A 14,561-nucleotide genomic window follows, 5' to 3' on the forward strand; every position below is an offset into this window, starting at 1 on the left:
TATTTCAGCTATTTTAGCACAAAGTAAAGTGCTGTTTAATGTAATTTAAATACAAGTTAAACATCCTGGTAAAACAGTTCTTAGTATCCACTATGGTGGTGGGTGCATAACGCCCAGGGCTAGACTGTCAGCTGGAAAAATAGAAAGCTTTTTTGCCATCAAGTTAAATATACAGGCAAATCACAGGCCAGAGATCTGTGTTTGGGTTCCGATTAATTTTCCCAGAGCAAACAAAGAAAGGTAAGGCCCAGACTGGCCTAATATGGATTACAAAAGAAATAATATTGAACGTGTTACAATTTCGAGGTACAATATGAATTTTGAAGGAGCATTTGGCAGGCATTTCCCCCCCTGCGGTCTGAAAGAGCAACGAAACAACAACAGGAATGCTGTGCATGACAGATTTTATTTCATGAATTCATATTTTCAAACCTAAAATACAGAAATCAAACATACTTTTATAGAAATATTCTGTGAACTAATACAACAGGTCCTGCTTTTAAAGGTCCCAATGGCTTATATATCCGAACTCTGCCATAAAAGCTGTAGTGCCATGTTAAAAAATGTGAAATGGGGTTTAAACATATTCAAACGTCAAGAAAGTAACCAAAATACTTGATAATACCTGTGCCACACAATATCATCAAAGGCAGACGATTGGCATTATTGAGGTCTTGAGTTTATTGGTTTAGGGTAAATTAGGATAACCTGGGGCATGTTTTGCCATTTGTGACAACTTACATCTTGATAACATGTTAATGTTAGATTTAATTTTTCCCATATTCTCGATGTCCCAGATTACCCTATTTCACCTTAAAGTGTTTTCCTCAATCTACAGGAGATAAACACCTGTATTTATGTAGACTAGCACACATTATGATGTGCATGACAAGACAACATTCCATCTGGATTGGCAGAATATTTGGACATAGCTGTGAAGAGCACATACAATGAGGGTATCTGGCTGGTTTCAAGTGCCTCTTTCAAGTTTTCCCACCTTATTAGAGACCTAAATGCAAACAAAATTTAACAAGACAAACAAAATTTCCACTCAGTCATCAGGTCCACAAAATTCCTCCATTTTGGAGTTCAGTTGCCTGTTCTGCTTTGGCAATGGTTTTCTCTCTGAGGCTTGTGAGAGTCTTTCACTTGTACTGAGGCCGTAACAAACCTTGTCCGCCTCAAATTCAGAAGCTGGGAAAACTGTTTTAATTTTACCAGAATCTCGTCTCTTTCTTCAAACGTCCAACTAAATTCAACAGCGTTTCTGGTAAAAATGTTGGCCTTGCATTTAATGGCTTCTGGTTGAGTCAAAATCAGGAATGGACGCCGCACATTTGGCACGCTCCTCCATTACAGAACCTCTGCGTGACAGAGTAAGTGTCCGAGCGTCAGGTACGAGAGGTGTGCTCCACTCCCATTGGCAAAACAAACGGCTGGTGCTTCATATAAGTGAGTAGTGATGATGTGGCAGAAAGGGGCGTGGCTTACCATCAGATCCTCTGTATCAGCCATGACCCTACAGTGGCAAGGGACGGGATCAGGGCCCATTCTCGTTGTAATGGAGGGAGATGGGCCGATCTCTCTGGACGGGCATGTAAGGCCAGTTGTAGCTAGAGCCGGATAGCAGCATGTCCCGAAGAAGGGTCTCGATTGGTGTTTTGCCTACCAGGCGTACGAAGAAAAGCTGTTCGATGACGGGAGAGGAAACAATGCGCAGGGACGGCAGCCGTAACAACAGACGGCCGAACCGGTTGGGTTGATTGGGGTACTGGTTCCGCACATACTCCTCAAGAGCGCACTGGGACTTCTCCTGGATGCTCTCCACGTGGGCTACATCAGATAGACCCATGGCATCTGAAGTAGAAAGTAAACAGACGAGAAAGGTTAGAGATACTGTCCTACAATGGGCAAAATGATTCACGGTCCGAAGTGACAAATAATCTGTACTGAACGTAATTTCCATTCCCATGTTACCACATTCTGGAATACTTTACTGATTCAGCTCTTTAAATAGTGGTTAGTAGATAAAATGCAGGATTTTCTGAATTCGTCCCTAGAGTGTGTAAAATTGTCAAATGGGCTTTAACCCATGACCCTCTTTCCTCTTCTCCGTGCCACGCTACTTATCATTGGTGCACTCGTACATTCAGTCCCGCTGGGCTTCAGACCTGATAACAAAAGATTAATAGCTTCATATTTCTATGAGGGCAAAGAGACCCACTGAGCGTGACACAACTGCAGCTTCTCTCTACATCCCGTGAGCTCCGATAAAGACATCTACAATTACTGTAGCCGGGCGTTTGAAAGGGGGAGGGACCAAGGCATCAGTCTGTGGTGTAATCTAAGTGCTGACAAGCCTTGCGTGCTTTCACGCCAGTTTCTCTCGTGCTAGCATTGCGTGGCAAAACGCCCTCTCTCTCTCTTTGTGTTTTGCAGTGTGAACACACGCTGGGGGCTGCCAGCGCACCGCGTCTGGCAATCGGGGCAACTGGCCGACATAAGAGGCCCTGTTGGGTGATGTGAGGCGATCGGAGGTTTGGACTAAGGTTACGGGCCACAAGAGTTTGTCTGTCTCTGTTAGCTTATGCCAGCGGGTCTCAGCAGGGGGTGGAAGGGGGGCTTTGGCTGGAATTGCAGGATGGATCACATTGATGCCCTGGGCTACAGAGGTTATGTAGGTCACTGCCAGACTGAGTCAAATCCGTCTTACTGCAACTCAGCATGCATAATTCAGTCGTGTTGGTGGGAGTCGGGGCGAAGGGGGGGAGGGTTGGGGTGCTTGCCTGGTTTCAATAATAGATGGAAGCGTGAAGGATTGAGTGATAAAAAAAATGATTCAAGATCGGTGGGTTCAGCCATCCATTTGGAAAAGTGCAGGTTTCTGACAGGTTGAGCAGGGAATCTAAACTAGAGCATAGGGATCTGAGCTAAAGAGTTTGAATATTCATAGTGGAAACAATGCTATAATGTCGACATTTAGTGACGATTAATCATAATTTGCCCGAATAGTAAAAAGTTTAAGTTGATTAATCTTACCAGAAGTGAAGAGCACAATGGACTTCAGACAGGAGTACTCGGCAGTGTCTACCTGAAGAGCTTTCAGTTTCTCCACCTGTTCTTGGAAGACACGTATGTGGTCCATGAAGGCCACCACCCGCTCGGCTGACATGGGGGAGGCGTGCAGACCAGCGGCAGCCAGCAGAGGCGCTACATGCAGCGGCATAGAACATTGCGCAGCATTCAGAACGAACAGTTCACTCCACGACATGCGTAAAAGCGCCACCTAGACAGAAAATCATTGCACAGGTTTACACATGAACCAAATAGACATTGAAATTAAAACATTCATTCATTCAGTATTTGAGATTAAATAAAAAATAACCCTTAAAAATGCAATAAGGCTAGAAAGGCACACTGCCTGCACATTCTATAGAAACATACTAGAATTTCTATGTTGCTTAGCAACAATAAATGATTCAGTGTATTTTTCTACTTCATTTATTTTTTTATTTATTATCTCCCCTCCGTTTAGTAAAAGCATTAAAGGAGAAGCTCACCTCAAAATTTATCCCAATTGACTGAAATTGACTTTCCACAAATTATTATTTATTTACTTTAAATTACATGGTAAAATCACAGTACCACAAAGTCATTTTAAGCCTTATTTTAACCACGTCATACTAACGGTAAACAAAATTCACGATCCATCTACCGAACAGATTTCAAGTGCTTTACCTGGTCCATGAGCTGTAGGTCAGGAAAGAAAGGGATGTTCTTCGCCCATTCCACCGCACTGAAGAGCAAACGGGCGGCCAGTTCACATATATTTTCGATGCCCATAAGGTTGTTGGATTGCATGCACTGTGCCCCGTAACGGGAGGTGGGGTACGGCTCGGCCCGCAGGAGCAGAGAGATGAAGCCGGAGAGGTACGGCTGCCCGTTATACGGGTCTCCTCCGTTGCTCAGATACTGTCCGGGACTGGTCTGTGAGTTGGACATTCGACCCCTTTGAACAGCTAAGAGAGGGAAATAAAAGGCAATAGCTGTTAGAATGTGTAAAATGCTTGCAAAAAAACCTACATTTATAAAGGTAAAGCAATGGATCAGGTCCATCTGAATTCAAAATACTGATGTGATACTGTACACTACAAAAAATCTGTGCAACACAACAGGGAGACAACAACCCGTCTGCTGTCTATCAATGAATAATGAGTTAGTGTACACTAGGAATTGAACAAGGCTTTTTCACACTCTCTATAACAATTGGTTCAGCCAAAGGACAAAAAAGAGGCCATCCCTGCAATGATACGACTAAATACCTGTTTGGGAAACACCTACTCAACTCTCCTGCTGTCCAGACAATAACTTAATGTGCTATAATGTACAAAGAATGAGAATCTCAGAAGAAAACGTTTTGCTCAGAGACTGTTGTCTAATTTTTTAATAGCACACATGCTTCATTTAAGTATCAACTTTGTTTTATATTTTCATCCTAAATTGTAAGAATAGAAACAGCTGTTTCAGTATCGCAGTATGAGTACAGAGATATACATCTAACGAACATTATTCATGTTATCACATGTGAGGCTCTGATAAATCAATAAGTGAATATGCTTAACACACGCTCGGGGATTAACACATGATTCCTACACAGAGGTCAAAAGTTACGGCAGCTGAACTTTCCTGTTTCGCGATCTCTGGTCGGTTGTGATGGAAATTCGGCATTCCACAAAACCATGAGGGTGGAGCAAAGCGTTCAATGTATGCTGGGCAAAAAAAATGTGTGACGACATTTTTGCAACATTTTACATTACTTTAGTACACCAACCTATTTAACCCAGTATTATTCTTACCCTGGATTACGCTGCCATTAGCAACAATTTAACAGCAATTATTAGGTGATAGTTAAATTAGCTCTTTCTTATAAATAAATAAAAGAATCACATTATGAATAATAACGAATTAAATATTTAAAACAGCTCAAGCGGGCATGGACTCCACACTCTTAAAAATAAAGGTGCTTAAAAGGTTCTTCACAGCGATGCCACAGAGGAACAATTTTTGGTTCCAGAAAGAACCATTCAGCCAAAGGGTCTTTAAAGAACCATCTCTTTCTTCCTTTTTATAATCTAAAGTACCTTTTAGTTTTTTCAAACTTAAAAAGGTTCTTCTATGGCCTTTTGAAGCACCTTCACATTACGTGCATAACCCCGTGATCCGTGTTATCCCGGGAGGATCACAGATTGTTCCAGGGAGCACCTTGCGTGGCTCAATGAAAAAAAATCTGAGATGTGTCTGTATGCACAAATGCATTAACAAACATTCAGTCTCACATATTTGTTTGCATTTGATTAGTGACCTAGAAATAGTAGGATATTAAATATTTATAATTAAATTAATATTAAATGTTATTTACCAAAGGTTTTCGTGTCATTACGGGTTTGTATGAATAATGGAGCGAATCCTATAGGAGTTTATATGACACAGCAAATCCTGGAAAAGGAAGAGTCACTTCCGCGCGAGGTCACCTGTTCAACTGGTAGAACAGCAGGATTAGTCAATCGACCAGGTGGCAGGGTGATATTTACCCAAACCCCACAGAGAGCCGCCACATTTGGACTTTGCTATGATCCTGTATTTTATTAATGTTTATTTTCCGTTGACCTATATTTCACCCCGCGCATGTGAAGTGAGTGATTTACAGGTCATTGGATGAAGTCACCGTTTCAGCATGTTCGGCGGGACACTCGGCGCTAGAACACGACTGACACGCTCCGTTAACCGCATCTGCAAGCGAGCTGCGACATCCTTCCCTGTTCTGATGCGACACTTTTGCACGGTTCTGCATGAAAGCTTACAAAAGCTGTGCAAACTATACTGTATATGTTGGCTGGGTTTACTTGGCCGTGTGTGAAACAAGTTTTTGGGTGGTTGCAAGTGGTTGCTGTGGAGTCAAAAGAGCCCACTGGCCCAATATTCCCTCTTTAGGTCTTGGGCAATGTTTTGCCTGTTATCATCCACCGGGCGAAACTCATAAATGTGATTGCTTAAGTAGTAAAATAAAAGCACACCCCAAGTTGCACAATTTAGAGTTACCATTGATGTCTGGGGTGTGTTACGGGCCAAAGTTCAAATCGCAACCCTAAGTATATGCAATAATAATCGCCATTCCTGCCCTAATATGTCAATACGCTTGAGAGGACAAATTATATTTTGTGTATAAGGGCTCTTCTTACAGTCTTTTTATTTGATCTATATTGGTTTTCTAGCTCTGACAAAGGTCACGCACTGCATATGGAACATTCCAGCAGACACATACTTGCAGAAGCTTGTGGGACTGACAGGGCAATCACGCTCTTTTCTTTCAATCACAGGTGCCCTTTGTCAGTCTGGAATGTCAGTCATGTTAAGAGCAGCCGTAGGTGTAAAAACAGGTAGAGCAATTGAAGAAGAGGATTGAGGAAGACCTCGGTTCATCTCTGTGACTCTTAGACAAGATAGTACTAGTTGAACCCTTGACATCTTGCGCAACATTATAGGATCTTTAGATTGTTGAGATATTGTTTGTTCAAAAATTTAAACATTTAATACAAACAATAGAACGCATATACACGGGATGCAATGACCTGAATAAATCAGTGACAGATCGATATACTGGCCACACTTATTAATTTCTGAATTTATTAATGCGCTTATGTTTATATTTAGAAATCTATAAACTGCAGTGGAAGCCTCAGCATGATTCAACCTCATTCAACACTAAATGCATGTGATGAACTCGTAGGAGGAGAGAGAGTGGGATTTCTGAAGCACTGTAGAAAAACAAAGACCCTTAGAGCGAAATGAATGTGACCTCATCTATAACAAGCATGAGCTAGCCTATATGATCAACGGTTGGGAAGTCTTATGTAAAAGTCTGATCCATTGCTGAAATCACTTTTTTAAAAATTAAAAGGACAAATTTGACCGGTTATGAATAATGATTTCTTATATCTGAGTGGCTGGTTTACATCAACCTCATACATTAAATATTTAGAATGTATTACTATAGCTTGACAAACCCAGATTCAAAACTATCTATGAATATGTAATAAAGGTACGTTTAAATGGAGGTTTATTATTTATTTGCCCATTAAGAAACTTCTTTGAGAGGTTTTCTACAATATTGTTCATAACAAATTATCCTATAGGCGAACAATAAACATAATTTAAGCATCGGATGGATAAAGGAATATGGGGTAAGTATTTTGATTGTTTGAGACAAACTGTTTTGATCATGTGGAGCACAAGGGCTGTGACTTAACTGCATAATTCAGAGAGAACATCACTTATTTATGAAAAGATGATATTCTGTGTGGGCTTTTTGTCTGTATTTTGCCACTACAAACGCATGACACAAAACGAATTGTTAAGTGGATGTTAGTTTTAACAAATGCATGAAGTAAGGCAGATAAAAATAATTGAAATAAATTGTGTAATAAATAAGAATTATGTATTTACTACACTAGATGAGTTTTTTTAAATCAAAGCCACTATCATTCAGATTTTCCTAAATATACAACATTGAACATTTATTAGACAACTTTGAATTTCAACAAAATAGTTTGTTTTATAAATGCTTTCCTGAAACATAATACATTAAAAGACACGCATGTAATTCATTATGAACATTACAAATGTATTTTACTATTCATACAGCACATATTCATATCAAGGGTAAACCCAGTGCATGAATTTACCCTGCAGTGCTAAACGTGGTTCTCAAAACCAACAGCAAAACAGAAAACAGGCCATTTTAAGAGCCATATAATTTAAAATATATTACACTCTGTAGTTGCTTTAACTATTAAGTAGAAATAAATTACGCACAATTATATGAACAAATAGACACGATTATAACGTATGAAGAATAAAAATTAGTATCAAGGTGCATTGCTGGTTCAGTGTTGGGTTTTATCACAATGTCTGTCATTAAAAACTAAATTTGCCAGAAGCATCGTGGAATGAATACTCATCTTCGTTGGCATTGGGTTAAGCAATTCAGTTCGAGACTAAAAGTATTATTAAATAATTATTCCTCAGATAAGCATAACGATTACACTCCTAAATGTATACAGCAATATAACACTCATCTAAATGTACACATCGGTGTAAATGAATGGATTAAGTGGAATGGTATATTTGGAGTTAAACTGAACGAACTTTAAACACGCAAAACAGTTAGTGATCCTCTACAGTGGCAACAAGACACCATAAATAATTAATTAATAAATAAAAGGGTCAAAAAATTAAAGCAGCTCATATGGAGCTGGGGGTGACACCAACAAACCCCTTGCAAAAATGTACCATGGTAACCAAAGTTTTCGCCAAAATGCCATAGTTACTCCAGTTATTGTTAACAGACACACTGTGGCAACGTGGTTTGATCAGCACCAAGACATTGTAACGTTCTGTTTAATACATAAATAAATATTTGGCCTAATTTTACGATTTCACAACCATAAATGTTGCAAAGTCTTGGTGGAAAGTATGGTTACCATGGTGATTTCTCTTGTCAATAATCACTCTCGAATAATGTTAGCTATTTGTAAGCAGCGCGCGTAAAAAGAGAAACTCACATAGTTTAGAGAAGTCCTTAAATGATGGGTCTCTTGTGCGCTGAAACGATGCTGTTTATGTATCGGCAAATGTTATTTATCTGAAACTACAAAAATTGCATGGTGATAAATTGTAAGATCAGATCTCACCCTCTCTCCTCATTCCGACTTTCAGGCACTTCTTCAGTCGACAGTATTGGCACTGGTTCCGATGGTGCTGGTCGATGGGACAGTCGCGGTTCCCCCGGCAGGTGTAACTCAGGTTCCGTCGCACCGAGCGCTTGAAGAAGCTCTTGCAGCCCTCGCAGGTAAACTGGCCGTAGTGTTTGCCGCTGGACTTGTCCCCGCACACCATGCAATCCACGTTGGGGATTTTGTCCCCGGAGAGCGCGTCATTGCCCGGCGTGGAACCCGAGGGTGTTCCCGGGGTCCCGCCCGGCTCCTGACTGCAGATCTGCAGCTGGGACCCGGGATCGGTCGAAATGTTCTCCTGCCACTGATTTACTACCATTGCCATGCTATCCCGTAACACTTTTGCTGTAACGGCCGATACGGTGTAGCTCCGTTCGCGCGGGGAAGAGATCACGAACGATCCCGTATGACGTTAGATCTTGTAGATCTAAACGAGGCGCCTCGCACCTCAAGATCGATCAACGACAGAACTTGAGAGAATGAAAGTTTGGTTCTCGAATAGCAGAACGGCACTGCGTGTTTTCATTCCCAGCGCGAAGATCCCCAGAACATGTCCAACTTGGAGATTGGGTCGCGAAAACGTCCGTGCGATAAAACCGGCCCCGTCACGAGAGGACCATAGCGATGGGTTTGAAACTTCGCGATCTTCTTGAAATCCCCCTTTCGCTTTAAATGCGCGAGCGAATATAGTATTGTTATTATTACTGGGTATATATCGGATTCGATAACAAACTGCACCCCCGATGCGATACGCAATCGCAGTCTGATGTCACCAATAAGAACGCAACGATGAAGAATATTGTGTTAATAACGCGTGGAAAGAAAAAGTAATCGCGCGCTCCTTATAATAAACGCTAAAAGTTCCGTCCGTGGTGACGCGTGTCTTTGTACCGTTTCTTTAAGAATCCGTCCAGTTTGAAACTTGTGTGTCCTTTTTTCAAGGGGAGATCTTTTGCCCGTCCCTGTGTTTCACTGGCCAGCTGTCCGACTCATCTACGAGAATTGTAGTTACGAATTCGGTGAAAGTGACACTAAACAGCCGTGGTCGTCGGAGCTCCGCCCACGCCGCTCCTTATTAGGACATAATGACCATATTAGAGTATGATTCCCCTTCTGGTGGGGTGGGGTCTGCATATGATAAGACCACCAATTGGTCAGTGAAGCTGCGAAAAGAGCGCCTTTGTCCAATTGGACAACGGTGCTGTTCTTGCACAATTAATACAGCAAAATTCCTAAATTTAAACAAAAAACATCTTCTTATGTATCTCAAACTTCTTATACTTCAGTAGGAAATAAATAATATATTGTTAACTCATATTCAAACAGTTTATACCAAACGTTGACATAAAAACACATTTAATTTATGCTGCTTAAACGATTATATGTTTTAACAAATTTTCATTGTTTTCCTTGGGTAAATTATATCAACTATACTGTAGGACATAATCTAATTGGTAAGCACAGGAGTGTATTGTGCACTTTTATTGAACAAAACACAGACGCATGTTTATATATTAAACCAAACATCAAATAAATGCACATTATAATCTCTGCTAGAAAAACAAAACTTTGGGGTTGTTGGGTACCTTGTTTTAATGGTGTTGCTGGAAGTGTTAAAATCCACACCGTTTGACAAAGGTTCCTCGCAGGAGTCCACGCTTCTGTTAGTTTAGTCTGTAATGAACATATTGGGAAGCTGTTAATGCACAAAAGGCCAACAGAAACAAGGTTTTACCATTAAAATGCAAAGGACGTACACGACAAGGTTTGTCTATGACAAAAAGCATGTTTAGGAATTTGACAAAAATTATCATTTGATCTTACAGAATTAGTAAAACTGGATCTATTGAAAAGTTGTTTTAGGCATTTGTAATATCTTTGACTTCTTTAATGATGATAATGGCTTTACAATATGACATTTTAACATACCAAAACCATTACAGGGAGTACAATTAAAATTGTTAATTTCTTTACTAACACATGGAAATGAAATGCTGTAGCTACAAGCTGTATTGACTGGTATAACACATCACATCACCGTAACCATTAATCATTATTGTAGTATATGCTTTTTAACACACAGCTAAATTATCGAATCAAATAGAGGCAAGTTTAAATCAAGCAACAGTAAATTAAAGCAGCAAATAAGAATGGTAAGAAAAAGCGTATTGCACATGACATGATGTTTTAACAAAACTACAGTAATACAATTCATATTTACACTTTCTCTAAAATCTGAAAGTTGGACAGCTTCATTAAATTAAAACACGAGAAAGACACAGTTTAAAAGTAATGTTTTCTTATCCAGCGTTAGATGTTAAGTAAACACACACCTTCTGTGTTGATGCATTAACAAAGCAACGGCCATAAAACAATCAAAACGCTGCCAAGGTTATTTACAATGTACAAACATACAAAAACTTTCAAGTATAGTGAAAACATGAATGAGAGAAAATAAATTATTTAGGCATACTCACGAAACATATGCTCCCCAATTTAGCAGCAGGCAAAGAAAAAACTTGATGTTATTGTTGTTCCTGTTTAGCACGACACTTCTAGTGCCAGAGGCTGTAAAGTTGGCCTTTAGCTTAGCTTAATTGTTGTCACATGTAACCCTACCTGTCCCCCAATTAGCCTTTTGACTGGCTATTAGATCATTCTGTTGCATACGGCCCAAGACCATGATTTGATGGGAAAAGTATTTGTGATTCTAACGTTGTCTGCATGTAAGAATTCATTATCTAACATTCTCAGTTTATATTAGAGGACCTGTTCATATAAATAACTCAACACCCAAAACTAACAATGCATTACGTAATCACAATGTGTGATTTCAAACCAATATGCTATTATTATTTTTTAATAATACAAAAGGTTTTACACGTGGACTGATTTTGTATGAACGAGCCGTGGCAAGATTTAACTGATTAAATCATAAGGGTTTGCATTTACATTTACATTTATTCATCTTGCAGACGCTTTTATCCAAAGCGACTTAAAAAGAGTTCGGGGAGCAATAAGCGATATGTCATAAAAGAGCAACAGTACAATAGGTGCTAATACAAAGTTACTTGTTTCAACAAAAGCTAGACCACTACCTGTTGAGAGAAGAGGTTTAGTGTACTTTTATTAAACATTTTTTATTTTGTTTTCATTTTTCTGTCAGGTATTCACAGAAAAGGTGTGTTTTAAGGAGTTTCTGTAGGTTTGGTCACATGAATGTGTTCTCAGATTGAATCGTATATATCAGACCCACAGCTTATATCTGTATGTCAGATGTATCTCTGGGTCTGTTTGAATGTTAAGATAAATGCGCAGGGAACACATGCCTGTGAGGTGACTGATGATTGAGGTCATGGAGTAAACATGACCGCATAGCATAGCCTATAGGAAATGCAAAGGCCACTGGTTTACAGGTTCATTTATGGAAACTTTGACAGTTTGTGACCCATGATTCAGTGCCACCGTTTCTGACGTGAAAGACAAGCCATTCTAAAAACGTACTTGTAAACAATTACTCGGTGTAAAGCAAAATATAGTGTGGAAGGTTTGCTCTCCTCAAACCTTGGATATGTTGCTCTGGACAAAGTTAAAAACAGTAAAGAGGTTTGTTTATTTATTTATTACAGGTTCAGTCAAAATATTAACCATTGTAGTCAAGTGATGGTTATATCAATAAAATCTTAGTTTTATAGCATGTTTCTTCCGATATGTCTTAGAAAGCACTCATTAATTGTTAATATAGCAGTACTGTATATTAGGATAAATTACTGAATTAAACATTTAGTAATGAGCATTCAGGCTACTCAAAATGTAATATATAACACTAATATCTCAAAAACATATCTAAAGCAATATTTTCAAACTAGGGTTAATCGTATTGCTTTGTATCCATTTTCATAATGGCAGTAAATGTCTGCAGTATATTCTGGTCATACGTGTGGACACACACTCATTATAATTTTTTTCTCAACATTGCAGAATAATACAATGAAATATCACAAATGGAAGAACGCTATATATCATATTGTATCTTATATCAGTTTTGTGTCCAGGCAAAATGTTGAATGTTCCCAGCAAGTCACTATGGAAAAAATCATCTCTTATTGTATTGTATTGTATAGTATTGAATTGATGATTCAATAAAAAGAACGAGAAAATGCTATTGTGTGTAAAAATGTATGCTTTTGTATTTCAAAGTATAGCCGTTCTTTGTTTACATGCACATTGATTATTCTCCCATTTCATGAGGTGCATCTTGGAAAGTGTTTTAAATAGTGTTAAAGGAGTCTGAAATCTTAGATTTCTAAAAAAAAAACCATGAATTTAGTTCAGTGTGTCCAAATCTTTGACTGCTATAGTTATATAATATAATAATCAACATGATACAACAGCTCTTACAGGAAAAGTACGTTTTGTGAGTATTCACTGTGTGTTCTTTCCTCTGTCTGATTGGAGTTGATTAAGAGGTTAGATGTTGAGAAGCATGGCGTCTTTAACTGAGATTTATCTGTTCCTGTACTGACCCTTATGGGGTTGCCTGCCCTCACCCCAATGTCCTCTAGATTTATTTGGTTATTTGTTTATCTATTCTGAGGAGTCTTGCGTTTCTCCCTGTTTTTTTTCCTGTTTATGCATCCAAGTCTCATTTTTCACAGCAGTAGCAATATGAAGCTCTCGCTATTTGCTGATGCAGTCAAAATATGGGTCAAATGTGCAAGTGACCCTTATGACACGGATGGTCGTCTAAAGCATGACCCAGAACATTTTACATTGTACTGTCCCAACCGAGAGGTAAAAAAAGCTGTACAGAGGGAAAATAATAAACTTCAGGTTTGATGTTAAAGCTGTAAATGTTTATGTAGTATAGTTTAAAATAATCTTCATATCTTAAATTGTAGAATATAGAAAACTTTTGCACTATAGCCTATAGATCATTGAAATTTTATTTAAAGGGAACTTGAAATAAAAACTATATCATTTACACAATCTCATTTGGTTTAAAACCTGTACATGACTTCTTTAGTGGAAAATAAAAGCAAATATTCAGTGAAATGTCTCAGAGGTTTGTATCCATTCAATGGAAGTCAATGGAGGCCAATGTTGTTGGATTTCCAACATTCATCAAAATATCTTCTTCTGTGTTTTGCTGAAGAAAGTAATTCATTCAGATTTGGATGAACACGAGGGTGAATAAATGATGATGCAATTAAAAAATTGGGTTAACTATCTAATACCAAGGGTCTTGCAAACAAACATCGACATAGAACTTTTGTCTATGCATACATTTCTTGCTTTCTGGGCTTTAACGGTGAGAACAACAGTATGTGGCTAGCATGACCTGACATGCCTCTGAAGCTGGAGGGGGTCTTGACCTTTGATCCCGGGCTTCAAACCTAGGAAGATGAAAAAAGGGATCGGTTAGGAGGGAACTTCTTAAACAAGAGCTTCTGTTTTGGCCTGGAATGTCAGTTCCATAAAAAGATTCCTACAGAGAAACAGCAACCACCAGAGAAGAGAGAGATAATGAAGATATAACAGAGTGTGCATATTGTGGGGCTGGTTGTTACTTTTTTTGTTATGCTATAGTTTAATGGGAAGGTGAATCAAAAGTCCATTTACACAAATTTTCTATCAGTGGTCTTGAGCAACCACCAGTATTACTAAATAATATATTTTAAAATCCCAGTATTATCACAGTTTTGTGCTGTTTGTTGGCATAGGTCTTTAATAAAAGTTGAGTATTTGTGTACAATGTCAGGTCGGGGT

General features: G+C 38.9%; 1 protein-coding gene across 3 annotated transcripts; it reads right to left on the bottom strand.

The window, feature by feature from the left end:
• Positions 1-388: 388 nt before the first annotated feature.
• nr2f5 (nuclear receptor subfamily 2, group F, member 5) lies at positions 389-9,804 on the bottom strand. 3 transcript variants are annotated; one of them, XM_079469866.1, is made up of 5 exons: positions 8,751-9,789; positions 8,622-8,672; positions 3,739-4,019; positions 3,040-3,286; positions 389-1,857 (listed from the first exon to the last, which is right to left on the bottom strand). In XM_079469866.1, exons 1-5 carry the CDS (start codon positions 9,115-9,117, stop codon positions 1,541-1,543), a joined length of 1,263 nt encoding a protein of 420 aa, XP_079325992.1. In that variant the 5' UTR covers positions 9,118-9,789; the 3' UTR covers positions 389-1,540. The 3 variants fall into 3 exon arrangements, with proteins under 3 accessions (XP_079325992.1, XP_079325993.1, XP_079325994.1); XM_079469867.1 differs by lacking the exon at positions 8,622-8,672 and having other exon boundaries at positions 8,751-9,804; XM_079469868.1 differs by lacking the exons at positions 8,622-8,672; positions 8,751-9,789 and adding an exon at positions 5,420-5,566.
• Positions 9,805-14,561: the final 4,757 nt, after the last annotated feature.

Source organism: Barbatula barbatula (genome assembly GCF_947034865.1).
Source record: "Barbatula barbatula genome assembly, chromosome: 12".
Taxonomy (NCBI): Eukaryota; Metazoa; Chordata; class Actinopteri; order Cypriniformes; family Nemacheilidae; genus Barbatula; species Barbatula barbatula.